The sequence below is a fragment of the Anneissia japonica genome, unplaced genomic scaffold (assembly GCF_011630105.1).
Source record: "Anneissia japonica isolate Jap-2015-1 unplaced genomic scaffold, ASM1163010v1 scaffold685_len2926416_cov193, whole genome shotgun sequence".
Taxonomy (NCBI): Eukaryota; Metazoa; Echinodermata; class Crinoidea; order Comatulida; family Comatulidae; genus Anneissia; species Anneissia japonica.
The window spans coordinates 2,759,488-2,780,987 of record NW_022692922.1 but is presented as its reverse complement, the minus strand read 5'-3'; the positions used below and the strand labels follow the sequence as shown (position 1 = coordinate 2,780,987).

At 33.9% G+C, this 21,500-nt stretch overlaps 1 protein-coding gene across 3 annotated transcripts; it reads right to left on the bottom strand.

Annotated features, from left to right (window-relative positions):
* Positions 1-1,469: 1,469 nt before the first annotated feature.
* Positions 1,470-21,498, bottom strand: LOC117100540 (protein unc-45 homolog B-like). Of its 3 annotated transcripts, XM_033240308.1 has the most exons (19): positions 21,397-21,457; positions 20,496-20,617; positions 19,856-20,057; positions 18,500-18,675; positions 17,985-18,074; positions 16,819-16,986; positions 16,044-16,212; positions 15,218-15,379; positions 14,443-14,611; positions 13,694-13,856; positions 13,101-13,330; positions 12,476-12,617; positions 11,997-12,137; positions 11,706-11,821; positions 11,272-11,452; positions 10,423-10,538; positions 8,578-8,695; positions 5,340-5,486; positions 1,470-4,206 (listed from the first exon to the last, which is right to left on the bottom strand). In XM_033240308.1, exons 1-19 carry the CDS (start codon positions 21,440-21,442, stop codon positions 3,940-3,942), a joined length of 2,925 nt encoding a protein of 974 aa, XP_033096199.1. In that variant the 5' UTR covers positions 21,443-21,457; the 3' UTR covers positions 1,470-3,939. The 3 variants fall into 3 exon arrangements, with proteins under 3 accessions (XP_033096199.1, XP_033096200.1, XP_033096201.1); XM_033240309.1 differs by lacking the exon at positions 20,496-20,617 and having other exon boundaries at positions 21,397-21,498; XM_033240310.1 differs by lacking the exons at positions 20,496-20,617; positions 21,397-21,457 and adding an exon at positions 20,740-20,957.
* Between the last annotated feature and the right edge of the window lie 2 nt (positions 21,499-21,500).

Genomic DNA, 21,500 nt, shown 5'->3' with positions numbered 1-21,500 from the left:
ACAAATATTTTTCATGAAATACAGACTTATTACTAGAAAAACCCTTAAATATATTAATGATATAGGCCTATTCAAAGACTTTGTAAAATACTATATAGGAACGGTATATTATACATCTAATCCCTCATAATATGTTGTGTGAATGACAATATATTAATATTGCATCATATCATATCAAATATTTCTGGTAAACCTTACATAAAATGATAGAAATATATTTCACATTGAATCAAAGGAAACTGATCATGTGGTACACATTACTCTGTAGAGCTTGCAAGAATATTTTCTTCTGCTTTAATACAGATTTAGTATCATCTGGGATTCTTTCTACCAATGTTGCCAAAAATGGTCGTCTACTTAATTTCAAATTAGCTGCAACAATTTCTTTTAAATTAAGAATATTCTTTTTGCTTTAGAAATTCAAGGAATTTTAATGCATATTTAATGTTTTTTAAAACATTTTATTGGAGATGATACTCAGGTTGTCAATATAAAGCTTCTATTCCTTCATAAAAGCAGCTGCTCATATGCTTCTCTACCATTATTTTATAGCTGCAGCAGCTAAACCCTGTCTCTTATACACATCTAGATGTGTATAAGAGACAGCAGTAGTTGACTTTGTACCATTTTTGTTTTAAATTGTCATCGCAAATAATCATACACGACAATTTGCCTGTCTCTTATACACATCTAGATGTGTATAAGAGACAGGAATTACAGTAAGTGGTCAGGTGTGTGTTGCTTTTGGCTACGTGTCAAATTGAATGTGGGATCTTGTAATGGCTAACTTCCAAGAAGTGCTGTAGGCCTTCTCCACATTTTAACGATGGTTACTGACCATAAATTTTGCATCTCGTCTACGGTTAACACCAAGGTTGTGATTAAAAAACAAACCTATTTCTGGCTGTAAATAAGGATTTACTTCCCCAAGGCTTTTAAGAATTACCTGTATTGGTAAAATATGATAAAATAGCCGCATACATATGGCACCGAGACATGGCCGACCACTTTATGTCTTCAAGCAGAAAAAAAACAAAAACAAAAAAAACAACAAAACTAAAGGTTACAGAGTGCTTAGAGGAAAAGTACATATAAACACGTGTGTTTGTTGGATGTGCGCAGGGGTCCCTCTCCCGAAAATCCGAAGGGTCTGCCGCACGGAAAATAACCCATGTAATTATTATATTTTCAATTGTCTCACGGTCAGTGCCGATGGATATCACCATACACAGCAAAATAAAATTAAATATGTTAAGAAAGCTCATTTTAACCAGGTCTACCGGAAGGGATATCTTCCAACTTGCGACCCCTATGTGTGCACGTGTTTTCTAGTCATGATTTGATGGTCAGTTGGTAAGTTTGATTGAAACCTCAGAAAGGTTCACTAAAGACCAGGAAATGCTGAAGAATTTACTTTCATTCACAGAAATTGCTGCTCCTATTTTGATAAAATAAACAAGTCAAGTCACTTTACACGGAAAGACCTCTTTTATTGATGCGAACTTTACTCAGCTACGTGCATCAGTAATCCACATTAAAAATAACAGCAAATGCTGAAGAATTTACTTTAATTCACAGAAATTGCTGCTCCTATTTTGATAAATAAAATAAACAAGTCAAGTCACTTTACAGGAAAATACCTCTTTTATTAATGTGAACTTTACTCATCTACGTGCATCAGTAATCCACATTAAAAATAATAACTGAGTCGTCATCATTTCTATTTCTTAGAAAACATGTTATAAATCTTAATAAATATAAAACACTTAATCAAAAATCACACTACGTATAAAAAAAAATAAAATGGTAAATTATAAAATCATATCACCTTGTTTATGACTATTGATAAAGCAAGTACTGTATCCCAGAAATTGATTTCAGACAGTCCAGTAGGCCAACTTATTAAAACGAGTCAGTAAACGTGCAAGAACACTTTTACATTGTGGTCTTATTTCTGGTAGTACATGTCCGGGGCATGGACGACCACAAAGTCTTGAAAAAAACCCCCAAAAACTACTGGTTACAGAGAGTGCTTAGCTGTGAGGAAAAGTATATTAGAGCATTAAAGGGGGACACCATCGGGACAAAAAAGTGTCCCCAGAATAGGGGCATCGTATTTAAGGGAGATTATCGACATGATGCAAAATAGAAGAGGAAGAGATCTAATAAACAAAATTTTAAGGAGCCTGGCTAATATTTTCTATTTTATTTATTTTGTCATCAATACTATTTCTTTAAAAATCATGTTATAAATCTTAGTAAATATAAAACAAATATAAAATCCGAAATATAAAAATTACCCTTGCACTATAAAATAAATAAATAAATAAAATGGCAATTTATAAAATCCTCAGCATGTTGATGCCATCAATTTCTCTTGCTTTCTCTCTTGATTATTGATAAAGGGGTCCTAAATCTCCCTTGTGTCTTCGAGTGTCCTGGAAATTGATAGTCTCCCGAACAATTACGAGCTAGAAATGATCCCCTAAATTAACCACCTCCCACAAGTTCATACATCTGCATGGTTTTAGTGCTATACAGTATTAACAATTGCCCCCTCAAATCAGCTGCACATGGGCATACCACACGAAGCAAAATACAATTATCAAATGTGTTCAAAAATCTTGTTAAACCCATTTCTCCCAGAAGTGGAGAGGCGCAGATCCAGAGTTCATACTGACTATCGCACAAGGAGGTGGATTCAGAGCTACATATATCTTACTATATGGTGACAAGTAAATGATGGGGCCATTAGCGAAGAGAGTGTAATTTGTGGTGGTTCTGTCAAATGGAAAGCAAACGTTAGAGGGATATACTGTATCAAACAACTGGTTTGAAATTGGGCAAAATATACTAGAGCAAACGAATATCATCGCATTCAAAATTTCAGGCTTTTAATTAGAAAAAGTCTATGCAAAAGCCTTGTAGTAAAAGTGTTCTCCCAAAGCTGTTTTAGCCGTCAATATGTGTGCTTCATCAACGAATTATGTTTATTCAAACATCTGCTTGACTTTAGCATCAAGGAGAAAAAATGAAATTATACAATGAATGACTTTCCATGCATTGAAGAAAATTAATTTAAACTCTACAATCATGTTTGTTTAATGGCTTAGAATAACTGATATTTTTAGTTCAGTATCTGCATATCATTATAATTGTTGTTCAATACCAGTATTAATTTTTTTAAAAATCCAATACAATATCCTATCATGTTTTGCAGAAGTCAATGTTTACAATGATATAAGTAGGCCTACCAGCTGTTTCTGATCTAAAAAAAAAATAAATAAATATGTGCTACAGATTTTGTCTGATTTAACACCCATGACTAAAACCCTGAGATGTTTTATATTTAACTAAACTATTTTTTAGAACTTCATAACCGGTCAGGAGCTTTTTATTCTGGCAAATAATGTCGGTATCACAGGAAAAACATATCAATGCAACACCTGCAAATCAGCCTATAAAAAATTAAACGTTTAGAAAAAGATGGTATATTATTATTCTACTATTTCTAAATAACTCTAAAATAACCTATTTATCTCAGTAGCCTACAATAGCCAGATTGCTCCTGATTAATAACAGTCCCTTTCTAATAACATCATTATTTAGAGAGTTACAAATCACTTAATTATTTTGTATATTTATCTGTCACCCTGACCGTCAATATGGTGCCTGACCGTCAATATGGTGCCTGACCGTCAATATGGTGCCTGACCGTCAATATGGTGAACTATGCGAAGATCTGGATCCGCATCTGATGGTTTCTCCAAAATTGGAACCCCTGTTGATACAGTAGTTGACTTTGTACCATTTTTGTTTTAAATTGTCATCGCAAATAATCATACACGACAATTTGCTGAGGCATGTTGAAAAATGACATTATTCTCACTTTCCTGTGATTGGCTTGGATGCAGATAGTACCCACGTTTATATGATAAGTTAGACCTGATCTGCATATGAGCGAATGAGTTCAAATTCCACAGCCTTTTTGAATAGGCGATCTAATTGATTACGGACTGGCAGCATTTCAGGTTTTTCATCTTTTGAGAGAGCCATTAGGATCTCAAGAAGACTAGTCTCTACAATCTTACTGGCGTTTAGCTTGTTGCTTTCCACAATGTTAGCCAGTGTGTGGCACGTACGGTGTAGCAGCTCTACATTCTGTGACACCAGTGACTCCTGCATTATGTCCATCCACGAATTCACCTGAGAATTACAGAAAACAATCAAAATCATTTAATTATTTCTTCTGATTAAGATTATGCAAATTTTAATGAAAACTGGTGATATTCTTTAATCTAGTTTAACGTATATTAAGAGCTTTTCGTTTAACATATATAGAGTTTACATGCATAATTCTTAAACAAAAAAAAAAAAATAACAATCACAAAATCATATAATTTAATTGGCAACAATAGAGTAATATTTCTATTTCTTATTTGCAAAGCACTTTCCAATAAACATCTCACATAAACGTCTCAAAGTGTGATGTACATTATTAACCTCTGGTCATTGGAAAAAGTACAATCACCATCACTCCCTAGGGAAGAGTTCCCAGTCAAGCACGAATATTCAACCTAGATCAAATACATTCAAATAGAACTTCCAAACCGGGCACTCATCCATCATCGATGCCTAATTTATGACGTCTCTTGCTACTGTAAAGCTTCCCGGCTCCAGTAAAGCCCTCATTGCATCCTACGACCGTCGTGCGACAAATCTAACTGTGCTCCCTGTGAGCTCCAGCCGACGCGATGCCGTCTGCTGCTTGCCTGTGGCGGTCTGAATGGACTGTCATTAAAACGGTCTGTTGCATGAATGTCGTTGCATTGAGTTTTTTTTAGAATCGCGTCGGTCTACGACAATCGGGCACAGTAAGTGTCGGGCTTAAAAAGCAATTTTTTTTTTGTATTGATCATTTTTTAAATTGTTATTTTATCAATTATGTTCTCAATTCCTGAAACTTTTGTATTTTATTGGTTGCCAGAGGAAAACAAATTTATGTACCATGGACTTATTCACAATTGTACAGTATTTTTTCTTAAAAACCAACAGATGCACTGATTATGTTTAAATAACAAAGAACAAACGTTACTCTGAATAAAGAAAAAGAGGCCATAATTCGTCATTTTTTATTATTTTACTTTATTTACATACCAGGGTGGACACTAATGTAGATAAAATTGTAAGTGCTAGCACACGAGCTAATGACCGGCATGGGATTCAAACCTTTTCCTTACAGTTGAGAGCCTGAATCACAACCACTATACCAAATGAACCCAAATCAATATGTATAAATTAAGGGAATAAAAAAATATGAGACAAATACTCTTCCTTACCATCAGAATTTTGTTACAGACAATTTCATTGGTTGAAAGCATTGCCAAAGCACCAGATGCGGCCATCTTGAGCTTCAAATCTTCTTCACCCGCTAATAAAGTCAACAATTTAACTTTATCATTATCCTTCAGGAATAATTCAAACACCTAAAATGAAAAAAAAAAAACCAAAAAATAAACAATACACATATAAAAAAACCCAGATAATGATAATAATAATAATAATAATAATAGCTGTCTCTTATACACATCTAGATGTGAATAAGAGACAGTAATATAACATCACAAAAATATACAGCATTATGAAAATTTATTTTTAAAATACAGGAGTTAAACCACATGCTTGATATATTTATTGCCCAGCTTCAAAACCCAAGAGCTTAAGTTCAATCTGTAAATACTAGGATCAGCTGAGATCAACATTTTGGAATTTCTCAGGATTAGAACCAAGGCCCTGGGATTTATAGGCAAACCTTTCAACAACAAAGCTTGGGGTTTAGGATATGTATCTATGATATAAGTATAAATTATGATAAATAATAAGTAGGCAGATTTATATATGACAAATGATGAAAATATAAAGAAAACATCATTTAAAAGATACGATACAGTATTCTACACAAAAGATAAAACTTTATATATTAATCTCTTTGGAATGTCTGTTTAAAATCATTTAGTGAGATTAACCTAGCCCAGCATGATTCACAAGTGTAAACATAACCTCTATCCCACATTGTTATTGTTACTAAATACTACAACATGTTAAAAAAAAGCTCTATAACTGTAATTAAACAAGACGACATCAATTAATTGTGGTGATCTTTTTTATCCATCACGAACTAATTTCATTTGTTCATAAAATGACGGAAGTTATAAATCAATCCATTTTTTTTTTCAGATACTGGTGCAGATAATTTATTAATGATTATTTAAACATCATCAATCATCTGCTCCAATTAAAATGGTACAGACTCTGTAGAAGCCGACCCCAGACATATCAAATGTGTAGGTTGTAAGGGCTTGCTAATGGAACATAAATATACTTTGCAAAATTTGTCTGAGAAGATATAGTACTAGGGTAAAGCATAGGAAACAGGCACATTTGCCCCAAGGGTTTGATAGTCAGACACAACAGGGCAGAGAAAAGGGGAAGTTACAAATCTTGCAAACTGTCATTTCCATAGTAACATGAATGAATGCGAGACATTGATGTTAAATAAAAGAGACAGAAAAGATAGAATAAATGCATTTTATTAGTGCTAGAAAAAAATTTAATGTGAAATGTATAGAATGTATAACTAAAGCCAGCATAAGTGAGGAATGACTATAATTTTATTCTAAATAGGTTTATACTGAAATTGTTTTGACATACAAGAAGAGATGAGGGGTAGAAAAACATCTAGAAGGGTGGTTAAAGTGTCACATAGGCAAATGCTAAAAACAGGTCATCCGAGGTATAATGTAGCATAAAGGGCAGTATGGTAAATTCAACTTTCATGTTTTTGTTTTATAATTATCATCACTCCAGTTCAAAAGCTAAAGTGTGACTATGTAGAGCAAATGAATGCACAAAGATAAATACAACAACAAGTAACATACAATAATATTACCACCCAACTATTCCTAAATTTAAGAAATACAAAATTATTGTTTTTATGAATTAATAGGAGTATAAACATGGATTAATTCATAACAATTTGTGGAAATACACCAAGGTTGTGAAAGGCTGTATATATAAATATAAAATAAAGAAAAATTAATACAAACACAACAGATTTTTGCTTAATTAATATTCATTTTAAATGTTCCCAACATGTAGTGTGGCCTAATTCTAGGGTTCCCTGTCAAAGATGACTCAACCTTTTATGTTTTGCTTGGAAAAATGGTTAAAGTCTGACAATGTACATATTTCATTCTATCAAGCATTTGCGATATAAAATCAAAGGGTACTGGTGTGAACAAAATACAAAACTATTCAATATGTTGGAAATTCCTCTCTCACAACAACCTGACTATTGAATGGGAACATATAATCATTCATTTCATTTTCATTTCACATTTACAAAAAAAAAAAAAAAAAAAAAAAAAAAAAAAAAAAAACATTAAAAATTGGTCACAAATGGTGGCCCAATGGTCAAATTGTATGATAAATTACTATTCTTTCAAAGATAATATAGTTTTAAAAAAACAGCCAAGCCTATTTAAAAGATTGGCGTTCTTTTCAGGAGAAAAAATACAAAATAGAAAGCCAAAAGACCTGAATCTCAATATTATTTCAACTGTACTTTGGATAACCCTCTGATTATGGCACAGAACACTACACATCAAAACAATTAACAATGCACAGACAAAGGTGGCAATGTTTAGAAGGTTATTAATGGTGATTAAATATGGTTGATGGATATTGACAGTAGGTATACACACCTGAGAGAGGCATCTCAGGTGTTAATATTTCTCTATACTGATGTCCTGTTTAATTAATAGTTTTTGCTTTCGCGATTACTATCGGGACATGTACTATTTTGGCAATCCATAGAGGGCAGTACCTACTTTTTAAGTTATGCTTTTAAATATATACTTTGTTTGAAGTAAATAGCCACAACAAAAATAATAACCGACTTAATCCAAGTGGTAGAATGAGGCTACTCAGAGCAAAAACAAACCGTTATGCGAAGTCATTTATCCCCTTAGGGCATCACCCAGTTCAACAAGAGGTTCAGAAGATAATTCATTATCAATATAATAATATCAATAATAATTTTTAACTGTATTAATTACGATAATGATAATAATAATAATAATAATAATAGTAATAATAATAATAATAATAATAGTAATAATAATAATAATAATAATAATAATAATAAGAATAATTAAAATAATCACAATTGTAATTCAATTATTTTATCGATGGTAGTCATTGTATTTTACTTGTAAATTGTTATATTTTCTATAGTGACTCTTTTGTATGTTTTGTATGTTTTTATATTTGTTTTACATTTTTTAATATAATATGTGATGACGAGCTGAAGAATTTCCCTTGTGGAACAATAAAGTTATCTTATCTTATCTTATCTTATAATAATAACAATTTTTATTTACAAATGCTAACATGCAGTTGTGGAGGAGGATCACAGCAGCAGCCCCATGATTTTGAAAATAGGTGACTAGATTGGTTGTTGGGTGGGGGTGGGGGGGGATACCATTTCAAACTCTGCAGAAAACTTGCATCACTTACTTGATCGCTTTGGATCATGTTGCACATGCATTCGGTGGCAGCTCGTCGAATCATATCGTGTTCTTCAAACATGTAATTTTCAATGGAAGGGATGCCACGTTCTTTTACAATACGGTTTCTACATAAAGGTAAACAAACATTATTATTATTATATTTATATATTAGAAAGACCTTATTACTGATTCAATTGTGATTTTATGTTGTAGTTATACAAGAATTAGACACTCATTTATCTATTCAATGCAAATTAATGCTTTTCCTATAGAGGCATACAGCAAATTGGTGCATTCAAACACCAGAAATAAGAAGAAAGAACAAAATCAAGTAAATTAAACACACTAAACAATTATTTCGCAACAAAATTAATCTACATCCAGCCATGAAAGCGGAAACAGTCAGTTGTAGAAATTATAACTAACAATGATAACTAAATCATAAAAAAAAGGATAAGTTTCATTAAATCACCTCATTAAGCCTGGTTCCTTAAAATCGCTACACTATCGCTACAGTTTTTTAACGCAAACATTGCACTGGCGTAGCAGTCCCGATGCAATGGGGACGGCTCCCCGATACAACCAACCAATCAGCATCACCAAAAGCTGTTGGCGATAGCAAGCTTCATTCAAATACTTAGCTTGATTTTTTAATCACCAAAAATGAACATAATGAACAAAAAAAATTTTACTTTAATACTTCATTTTTTAGGTGCATAAGTACACAAAATTTCTGCTATGCCATTACTATGATTAATATTATCAAATATAACTCAAGGTATATGAGTTTTTTTTTTCATAAGCTAATGAAAAAAACCTCTTCCCAAGCTGACATTTTGATTAACTGTTCTGCAATTATCTTTCTAATGCCTCTTAGAAATATAAACAACTAGAAATCATCTTTAATGATTGGTTGTGAAGCTACATTAATATCTATGCACACTGCATTGCAAAGTGGCAAAGTCAGTTCTTCAATGAACCAACAATAATGTTGACGGGCTGTCTAGACAGCCGTATGATAGCATTCATACTAACTCCATGTACAGTATAAGGATTACTTACTGTATGATTTCATCTTCATAAATCTACGACCCAAGCATTTATATAACTTTTCATAGTAGTAAAATGTTTTAGTTTGGGATTAACAAAAATCATACTTCTGGTTAGCTGCCTCGAGGTTCAGGCAAGCTTTCAAGACAAACAGTTACTGTTGTAGGTCTAGGCTAGGTCACATTCATTATTTTTCAATTTTTTTCATCTTATATTATCCTCATAATAATGTATTTCAAATGTAAAGCTTATGTGATATATATATATGTGGGATTTGGCCAATTACAATGCTACATTAAGTAATATACATTGGTTGGCTATGGTCTTCCAAGTCTATAAAACCTTGTTCTTGTAACAATAGAAGATTCTTATTCTTTATTGGCCATCAAGACAGCTGGATGGAAGGGCTTGGTCTCTAAGTAAACTTAATTGCTATAACATAATGTCAGAGAACCACTTCCATCCAGTAATTAAAAGATCAATTAAATACAAACAAATAAGGATGAAATGATAATATGTGGGTTTGTTGTCCAAGTTTCATCTACCAGACAATTCCATACACGCCCTTCTCTCATGACTAACTCAATATTATGCTTCATCTGTTCGTTTGTCTTTGTGGTGTTGAAATATATTTTTTCTTGAAAGCAAATACTCATTTATCATTCCAATTTCATCATCCCACACAGCTTACATATTATCCATCAGTTCTACTTTTTAAAATTTTTCATATCCTGCTCTCCTATTCAATCACTACGGAAGATCCATCAACAACTGTTATGTACTATAGAGTAAATATACTTACCTGACAGATTCACTAACGCTGGCTAGATTTGTCAATGCCATTAAAGACTCAAAGTTCTGCAAGCCAGTACAGTCCATATGGAGAAGAGCAATAAGAGGACGAACAACCTCAAGCATCTAAGATAGAGAAGAAACAAAGACAGAATAAAAGAACTTCTATTTTAATCTTCTATATGAATCTCAATCTTCCAGCGTACACTTAGTGGCTAAAACCATTTAAGCCTCATGACAAAACATTATTAGAAAATCACCCGAAACCACCACCATATAAGTATTTTCTTATGAATCTCTAAAAAGGATAACCCACTATTAAGTTGGACATCTTGTTTCCAGCAGGCATATTGTGGAGGTGGGTTGGGCAGTACACTGGATCATAACTCCCTGCTCTTTTTCAAAAAGTGCCTCTGTTTCTTTAACGTGATAATGAGCCATATTCGAGAGACCGACGCCTCACCCGAGAGACGGTAAGCTATTGTAACTTGTATTTCAGCCCTCCAGTTGAAGCACACAGACAGCAGCAGACCAATGGGTCTGATAGGATCTCCACGGTTCAGTGCACACACAGTGGCTATCTCTTAAGCCGGGCACTCACTGCCTTGTACGACGATCATACGACTGTCGCACGACGAATCCAACTCTGCTCCCTGTGAGCGATAGACGATGCAATGTCATCTGCTGATTGTTGGTAGAACGGAACGTCATTAAAAACAATTCGCACGTGTCGTCGCATTGCGTTCTTCATACAACGTCGTGTGCAGTAGTGTCCAGCTTAAGATGCTCCCATTCCTTATGTGAGGCCTTAGCTATTAAGAGCCAATGCTCCTTCGCTACCATTTAGTATTCAACTTACTCTTTGTCCAGGGAATGCTACCTCAGGATTCATGGTAATACCAATCTTTGCCAGGGCTTGTGCTGCCATTGTGCGGCCGACTAAGTTGCCTTCGTTAGCCAGTGATACTAAAGACTTGGCTCCTCCCTGCTGAACCACTAAGCCCCTATTGTTCTCATCCATAACACAGGCTAAGAAGACTCTGTGGAAATATACAACGAGACATCAAGGCTATTAAAATCATTTATTTTTATCAATCTTACTAAGATATTTTACTAATATTATTATTAATAGTGAAACCAACAAAATATAACAAAGTACATTTATGATGGTGTGTCATAGAATGGCAAGAGAAGTCCGCTGTCTACTGCCATCATGAGCCATGGCAGTCTTTCATAAAACTTAATCTCATGATGATTTGATTACATGTGACACAATAAAATAATCTAGTATACCTGCATATAAGTTCTCTACTGCTTTCACTCTCCGTCTTGCTGAGGCTAACCAAACCAGTTACAATGCCTTCCTCCAGCAACAGGTCCACCCTGCCTTTTACATAGTCATCAGAATCCTGGAAAAGTTTAAAAAAAGATTCACACCTCACAAAGAAAACATGTGTAAATGCAAATGAACAGCATAAGAACCACCAGAGGTGTTAGGCTTAGGTTAATTATTTATATGGGTGTGACTTTGGGTCTACATTTCAATGATGGAGCATGAAGAAATTCCACCATGGATGTACCTACCAATGGATGATCCTCTGGTATATGCTGTTTGGCAAACTTAGCCAGCTTCACCATCTCTGGGTCAGCTTTTTGTTGATCGTAACTATTAGTCAAGTTGACAAAGGTTGACGCTACACTATATAGAAGCGTTGGATTTCCTGTCTGCAACATGAATAAAGAAATGTTTCTTGTTTACATGCAGACCATAATGAAGTATGGAACTATCACGAACTGTTGACCAGCATCATTAAAACAGCATATCATAGAAGTGACAAATTTAAAATTGTTTGAATAACTTGCAAAATATATAATGAATTATTTTTATGAATCATACTTTATTCTTATTACCAATTTTCATAATTGAGGATGTCAAATGATTAGTCTTTGCTAAATAATTCACTCACGGTAACATGATTTTAATAAATACATATATAAATATATAAACAAATAAATGATAAAAGTAGAAAACCAAACATATAAACAAAATAATAGGTATATACTTTGGCTAACTCAATGAGTGACTTGACCGCCTGAGAGTCAGATGTGATAGTTTCTTTTACGTCAGCATCAAGGGACAGGTAGGACAGGCCCTCTGCAGCCCACTTCCTCAAATCATGATCTTTCTCGGTCTTTACCAAAAACCTGATTTAAAGAGTGCAATACACCATTTCATATAAAAATATACATTAATATAATATATTAATATGATATGATATAATAATTAATAGGCTTGCCTTCCAATCTAAATCCTAGCAGGATAAACATATACTGAATGGTAATTTCATTTTATTTTTCTATTTCATTATTTAGGCTCATGGGTAAAGTGTTGTCAATAGTAAACTTAGTCATAGAATTCATCACAATTCTTTTCACATGCAAAAACATAATATGGTTTTCATAAGAGGCTTAGAAATAGAGAAAAATCATGTCACTGACAGGAATTAAACTGAGGAGCGTGAAATCAGAAACATGCACTAATCACCAATCTACCGATACACTCAATTTCTTCTGTATCTATTGATCAGGGAGAAGGCACCTTGAGTAATTCTTTCTGAAATGGATAATGGTATGCTATATAAACATTTTAATTATTATTGAATTACCAAAGATGGTAAAATTACTTACTTCCTTAATTGCTTAGCTAGTGTCAGTGTAGAGCCCTCGTCTAATACCTTAGCACTATAATCAGATCCACCATATGAGCCTAACTTGGCGAGGCCTACGAGGGCTCGTACTTTGATCTGATCACTGGCTGACTTATACAGTTCTTTTAAGACATTCGCACCCTTTGAAATGATTCCTGCACACTTGTCCTTTTTGCTTGCTGAGTGGACAATTGCTTCCACGGCAACTCTCTAGAAGATTACAATACCAGATTGTTATTAAAAGAAAATAAAGTATAATATATAACATTAAATATTTGCTTATATTGTCAGCTTAAATATAATATAAGCTGACAATATAAGCAAATATTTATACAACCAAATAATTCTGCAGGGATGTAGTGAAGGTGGATGGAGGTGGAAGGGTCAGCCAGCATTGAAGTTTTTCACCCAATCTAAAGCATTTCTATTGTAGAAAAAGGTTAACTATGACTCTACCAGTCTTATTTTATTTAATGCCTACAAGTATAGCAAAAACAATAAAGATAGTCTGTGTGATGATGATTGACAGCAATAATAGTAATATTGAAAATAATAGCACTTGTAATCCCTCACCTGGTGAAGAGGATCTGCACTGGTTGCCATCGCAATCATGACCTCAATGACCCCTGACTGCCCAATCAAATAATGACCCACATCATACGGTCCCTGCAGGAGGGCAGAGATTGCTTGAATTGCCTCTAAATTACTTTCTAAACTGTTTCCACTGAACTTTGACCTACATAACAAATGTTTAAATGTACATCACCCAACACTATGTTGCTGTCTCCACAAATTGACATAAATAACATTTCTTTTTTGGGAAAACATAAAACTTTATTTACTGCATGCAGTTGTAACAAAAAACATTAATGCTTGACTAACTGTGTGATAGAAACATGTTTTTTGTATTCAATACCAACAAGAGAAAAAAAATAACTTGTTAGTGAAAATTTGTGTTAATTGTAACAAAATTGCAGTAAAAATAAGATACCAGTACTATATTTGCACAAAGACATGACCATTGATCATTTTAAGGCTCTGTAAATCATGATTACAAATGATATGATGATAATGATAACTATTCATAATGATGTAAATGATTTCTGTCTTAAGGAGAATATCTTTAGTGTTTTTTTTTTTACTCCTTTAACGTCTTTCTTTTAATTGTTCTCTAATTTCTCCATTGTCTAAGTTCCCCTCACGGTAGGTTTTAGTAACATAACAATAATAATAATAATAATAATAATAATAATAATAGGTATGATAATGATGGACTATTTATCTGGGTATTTTGCAGTATAACTATCAATAAATTTGCTTACCTTATAAATTTCTCACAAATTTCACGATAATACTCTCGTTTTTTGTCACTGATCATCTCATCATAGATTTTGGAGAGCGCCACTGATGCATGCATTAAAGTATGTTTGGTAATGTGTAATTTTTCTAGCTCAGGAATCTGGCCAGCAACAATGAGTAACTTTGTTAAGCCTGTGAAACATAGTTCATAATATTATCATTATTTCCTTACAATGAGTAGTGCATCTGGTTTATGTCATAATTATATTAATAATAATGATAATGATGATAACAATAATAACAACCAGAATAGACCTTATCCCAATGCAGTCTATTAACATGTTTCATTTTATTTAGTTTGAATTATTGGCAAGTTTAGATTTTAAATATGTTTTGTATGCTGATATTAAGGTATACTTAAATACTATTTAATGGATGGAAAGACAAATTTTGGTGAAATGTTGTCAGAGTAGGTTTTAGGTTGGTTGGTTCTGGAATGTGCTAAAATGAGTGGATGATTACCACCAAGAATGTGTGTGTATTTGGTTGGTGTATATTTATGTAGTATAAGGCTTACATATTTATGTTTAAAAACAAAATATAGATGTGTATAAGAGACAGTTGCTAGAGATATAGGGATGTTGCAAAAATAGAAATAAATGAATACAGTTAATAACTTTCAAATAAACCAGAAAATTGAGGCATGGTCTGGTCTGACCACAAATCTAAATCATCTACTTTTCCCCTGAACTTAATAAAAATTATGTAGAATTCAGAATAAAACATTATAAAAATTACCACCATTTGTGATGAAAGTCATTGCTCGACCAGTTCCCTCTTTTCGAGGAAGGAATTTGATGATAATGTCAATAACTGCATCCCTCCCATACCCAGATATATCTTTGTCATTAAGTAAGCCAAGGAAAAACATCATTAGATCCTTAATTTCACCAGTCAAATCTGAAAGAAAAAAAATTTGAATATTTGGTAAATATATGCATGCATTAAAGACCTGAGTGATTCCAGATTATACATTGTGTTGTATTTGCTTTTATCTATGTACATTTTTAGTTCCATATACATATATATATATTTTTTGTTTAAAATTGAAATGTCTAGTATTGCTTTGCCTGATTGAAGGTTATTTTCAGTCTCATGGTATATCAGCCTCTTGGTTGAATGCGCTGATACAACCATTTGTAAATATATATATATATATATATATATATATATATATATATATGCTTTAGCCATATTATATTCTTCATTAGTTCAAACAAAGAGTACAAAACAGCAAGAGGTCCGACTGCTGAGATTTCTTAGAAACGGAATCTTGAAAATTACTTGAACTAGAGGGCGCCCTTTAAAAAAACGTCGTTCGTAATGAACAAGTGCTTGCAATCATGGCAGTCAGACATCTTGCAATTTTATACTCTATCGTTCAAAGTAGCAGTTCCAAATAGTTATATATAATATTAGTGAGCCTTCATTCATCCCTTTATTTCTGATGAAAATGTAAACATCCCGAGCTGTCCATCACATCAATTGATTGTGAGGGAAGCATTAAAATGTAACCTATATGTAACTAACTTTGAAAGATTGAAGATAATGGCAGACCATTTACCTGGGACTACTGCCTCTTCTGCTCCCTTAGGTTCTTGTGTATCTTTTTTCAACATACTGGAAATGCTGCAAAAAAGAACATGGGCTGCTGCAGTGCATATGTTTTCTTTTTCTGAGCCTATGTATCTTCCAAGCCTTGGTAATGACAGCTCCTTCACCACAGCCAACGCCTTAAAAAAACCAAGCAAATTGTATGCTATTTTATGTAAATTATGCTGTTGCAAGAAATGAAATACATGCAATCATCTTGGGTCTAAATATTTATTATAACTCTTTATTAGGGCATCATCAGGAATATGCTGTTGCCTTTTTTTATAATGTAAAGAAAACAAAAAAATAACAGATGATGATACCCTGACAAAATTCCATATATTTTCAAATTATAAAACATACATAAGATGTATAAAAAAGCATTCATCATTTTAATAAATTGAAATAAATATTACAGAATACATTATAATACTTGAATATAATCTAGAATTTTAAAAATGTATCGTAAATATTACATGTAATCATTTAACTGATATTAGTTTGTTTTTGTATTGTCTATTGTTGGATAATTCCAATTTAATCAAATAAAATTAATCAAATATAGAAATACATTAATAAAATAAAAATGAAATAAATAAGGAAATAATATAATAATAAATTAATAACAAATACCCCCAAAAATTCTTTTATCTTTGGTACTTTGCATCCATAGGAAATAATGTGTACTTACACATGCTAATTCCAACATTTTCTTAAATAAATTATTATTATCTTAAGTATCTTACCCTAGAATGATGCCCTGTACAAAGACAAGATAGTATTCTTAGTATTGCCACAACTAGTTCTTCATCAGAGTCATCCAGATATTTCTGCAGTTTACTGACTCCATTCTCTCGAAAAATCTTCTCAGCACCAGCAGGTTGCCTTGCCAGAACGATGAGGTTGTTTGCTGCCTGCAAGAAGAAGATTCCACAAGATCATTATAAACACTGAAGCAGCTGCTGTTTAAGAGAAAATTCCTTGTAATAAGATCTAATTCTGGGCTAGTCCTTCTTCATCCAGGAGCTCGAAATGAATAGCCTCCATATTTGTTTATCATCTACTCGCTGAGCCATGGCGCGATCAAGGGCCAATCTCTTTCATCGTCGAGGTCGCAGTCCCCTTTGAAGTCAGCATGATGTTAAGTGGGGCTTAGAGTTTGCACATCACACAATATTTCAGGGGAATAGTACTCTTTAAGGGGAAGAGTACTTTCTATTGCCCGCTTCTTAACCAATCAGATGGCGAGTCGTTTGGCCAAGTGGTTAAGACAGGGGAACCGTGACATACAGCCATAATATGCCCACAGAAGGAGTGTTTACGTCGCGGCCCATGTCAGGTATCCATCCTACCTGCGAATCCTTCTACCACACTACATAAGCTAGATCATACACACTAGCTACGTAGTGACTTGATAAGAGGAAGAAGAACCAATCAGATGTCTAGAATCTATGTAAGATGTATATAATGGCGATTAATACACTCCAAGATACAGACTGATGTTCTTTCTGATGTTGCATAAAAATACTCTAGTGTAAATAAAAAAAAATAATAATTTATGTTTTTTTTTTTACAAGATTTCATGGTTGAAAAATGTTGTTCTATAGTTTTATATTTGTAATTCCCTAAATTTACAGCATTCATTTTGAAAAGAGCATCCACTTTAGTTTGCAAAAGTACTCCTGAAAAGAAACCAACTTCGAAATGAATCCCATCAAACAGTCCTAAACAAATGAAGCCCAGGGCTTCTATTTAATGTTTTACAGTATATTCTAAACAATGTTAAGCAACTGTGCCAATGAGGAATGTTTTAATGTACATTGCAATTTTACATCTCCAAGTATTTTTCCTCAAGTTAACAAATCAAATAAATACATCACAGATACCAGGCCTGTATTCAATATAAGTTTACCTGTCTTCTTGTCTCATTATCAGCATCGTTTCTTGATAAGGCATCAAACATGGAAGACACTTTGTTATCTGTTTTAGCAGTTTGCTGAGCCTGTAATGCAAAGTTCAAGATTGTTTTATTGTGTCATCCTAATAATGTGTAAAGAGAGTCAGGAACTAGGTATGGGGTGGCTCAGAGTCATGGGAAGGACTATGGTGCTGGAAGAGAATGATTAGGCTAAGAGAAGGGGCTAGAACTGAGGGATAAGAATGGGCTGAATTATGAATCAGGACTGGGTTTGTTATCTGGAGCAGTTTGAAAGGCACTGAAGCTATCAGAAAAGGATTGCTACCACAGGCAACCATGGGAGAGGGATTACAGCCATGGTGAAAGAGACTTTGAATATAATGAGGGGATTGTAAATAAAATCAATCAGAATATACACTTATAACCTACATTATAAAGCACTGAAATAATTAAAATAAATTCGGGAAAATATCAATTTTTAGCAAATATGTGAAAATTATTGTTCCTACCACTTGGGAAATATGTACTGTAAGACGCTGCAGTAGGCTCTGAACTGCAGTGTTTTTTGGGTCGAGATGAATCAGCCTACGTGCTTCTTTATAGGCTTCAGCATGCTTCTCGAGTTTCTCCAATGCCAGACATTTGCGGAACAGTGCCTTGATATCAGCTGGTTCAATATCTAAAGCTGGAATGTAAAATTGAATAGTATAAATATAGCCTCCAAATATGAAACTATAATAGTTTATTTATACATTTGATTCCTGAGAAAAAACAATGTACAAATGAGAATGGTTATGTAACAGTTTAGTTTTTGATAGCACAATGGGCTATTCGGTAGTGTCAATCAAATTTAACAACCGACCTATCAGAACAGCGCAGGCAATTCAAGATTTTTTGGCTTGGCTATTCACTGATGGAAATGATTCTTATATGTGGCAAAGACAAGCCAAACACTGTCACTCGTCACAAATCGTGTTTCAGAGATAATGGCCAAAACATGTTGAAATGTCAAAATTTTTTTAAACAATTTTATTGCACTAAACTAACCTTTACATATCTATACATCATAATATGCTGTTATTTCCCCCATTTTCAATGTTAAAACAAAAATGTTTAACAATTTGGTGATGGTTTGTGCCTGAGAAATGGCCGAACTAAATTTTGAAGGTTGATTTCTCAAATATTGTTCTTTAAACAGCTATAGGTTTAAATGATTGTAACTTCTTAAGGAAATGTTGGATTTAAATGATTCTTTTACTAGTTTATAGCTCTCATTTTCATCTGTAACCCTGTATTACACTGTCGGGCGCAGTTAGTGGCCAGCTTAAGAATGTGGAGGTATTGTATACTTTAGTGCAGATGCTGTAATGCCTTTACTTAACATTGGCACTTAGTAAGTTGATTCCAGTAAATGACCTATCATTTTAAAGCACACGGCCGCAAAGTGCGACCCATGGGCCGCATGCGGTCCCTTAGTGATTTTTTTTAGCAGCCTGCGAAAATAATTTACAAACCCTATGTGTGTGGTCGCCAACCACCTTTGGCTAGAAAACACTTTTTTTTTTTGCGGCCCGGCACCGATCATCTGTAAAAAGTAATGTAATAGTAAAACTGAGCATAAAGTGGCCATAAAACAGTGTATGAAGGTTTTTAGAAGTGAACTGAAACAGCAAAGTTTAGGTGCAGCCCTTGAAGTTGAATCAAAATTTCACATTGGCTTTACGACCACTTTTGATACCCACCCCTGTTTTAAAGCATGTAATGTAGAGAATATGAATGTTAAAAGTCTTATTACTGGTCACTGATGTTGGTTTTGGCATGACAGCTCCATCTGATATGTACACGATGTGTCTATCAATTATTACCTGAAGATGCATCCTGTGCTGCTTTCTCATACTTCTCAAGCTTCAGATGACAAGCTGATCTGTTCTTGAAGAAGACAGCTCGCTCTTTGCTCCCAGATGGACTCAACTTTAAAGCTTCAGTGTAGCAGGCAAGAGCATCATCATATTTTCCAGCCTTGAAGAAATCATTCCCTTTTTGTTTGATACGTTCTGTGTCAGAAACCTAGATGAATTAGTAAACATAAGATCTGCATTAATCAGATAAAAGTTTGTAACTGGCAGTACCAGGGGTCCCAATTTGGAAGAAATCCCTTCTGGGTTTGGTTTCTCAACCTCAAGGTCGGGGTTTCAATCCCTAGCTGTGCATTTTACTTTTGTCCTTGAGCAAGATACTTTATCTGCATTGCTTCTCTCCACCCAGGAGTATAAATCGGTACCTGGTGGAGTTGGCTACTGCGCTGATTACCAGAAGCATCACTTAAGCATGAGGACTCAATGACCAGGGAAAAACAAAGCACTTATGAATGTCATATACGAAATAATTAACTGGTTAAATGAGTGTTCTTATAACATATTAAAATTCTATTTTTTGCTGTGCATGGTGACACTTATCGGCAATGACTTTAGTGAGAAAATTGATAATAAAGAAGTAAAAACATGCAAATAATGAATTTGAGGGAGATGGGTTATTTTCTGCGAGATCCGTGCTTGCTTGCGGGAGTACGTTCCGATTTCCAAAGAGACTTGTGACTTCCGGGAGACTTGGGACCTTGCATTTCATTACTAACATAAAAAAAATAAAAAATTACAATCTTTTAACTCTAGTTTGCTTCATCAAAGTGAAAGTGAAACAGAGCTAATGAAATACCCACTACCAATAAACAGAGACCAACAACTACACCTACCTTCATAATTTAGACCTGGTTGTAGTATATCAATAAGTAGGAGAGTATGTATATAGCTATGTGAAGAATATTAGGATTAACAGTAAGTTCAAAAGCACCATTCAGACTGGTCCCAAGGAAATCCCTATACAGGCTACCCACTTCACCTGTCTGTCAGTAGCTCTCAAGACACAAGAACCCATTGAAATAGGCCCAAACAACCTCCAGTTCTCTGCATACACAATTATTGCTTTGTTTCCATATTTGGAATGTCTGGAATTCCTTGACTCTTGATTCCAGAACCTTCCAGTATGTGGTGCTGGTGGATGCCATATGATTGAACAACATTAACGACCAATATAGCAAGGCCAACTTTCCAACAAAGCTAATCTTTTGGCGGAAACTTTGGCTGGCCTATAAAATATTTTGCTTTACCTGTGTCCTGATCTAGGCCTAACCCTAGACCACAAGCAGCGGTCTAGCAGGTCCGCGTGGGTGATGTGAATCATCAGAGAAGAGTACCTTCTTGGCCTAGGCCTACGCCCTACTAAGTAATTGTTAACAATTCTAATCATCCCTAGTAGCATATATAATGATACACATTAGAAGCATTGTTTTATTCATACATCTAGGTTTTTGGTTTGTAATATAACAGAATATCGTAGTTTAAATACTTACTCCGTTTTCTTTCGCCATTCTGTACAAATAAGGCAATGTGTTTCATGTGTTTACAACTGCAACGCCCTCAACACAGTAAATCAGTGAAGCGTGAAGAAACGCAT

Bases quoted from the DNA above. Each gene is read 5' to 3' on its own strand.
- LOC117100540 (XM_033240308.1), bottom strand. From the start codon at position 21,442: ATGAAACACATTGCCTTATTTGTACAGAATGGCGAAAGAAAACGGA. The intron at 18,075-18,499 runs GTAGGAACAATA...TTTGCATTACAG, and splicing joins CAGTACATATTTCCCAAGTG to GCTCAGCAAACTGCTAAAAC. The intron at 16,987-17,984 runs GTAAACTTATAT...TTCTTCTTGCAG, and splicing joins ATAATGAGACAAGAAGACAG to GCAGCAAACAACCTCATCGT.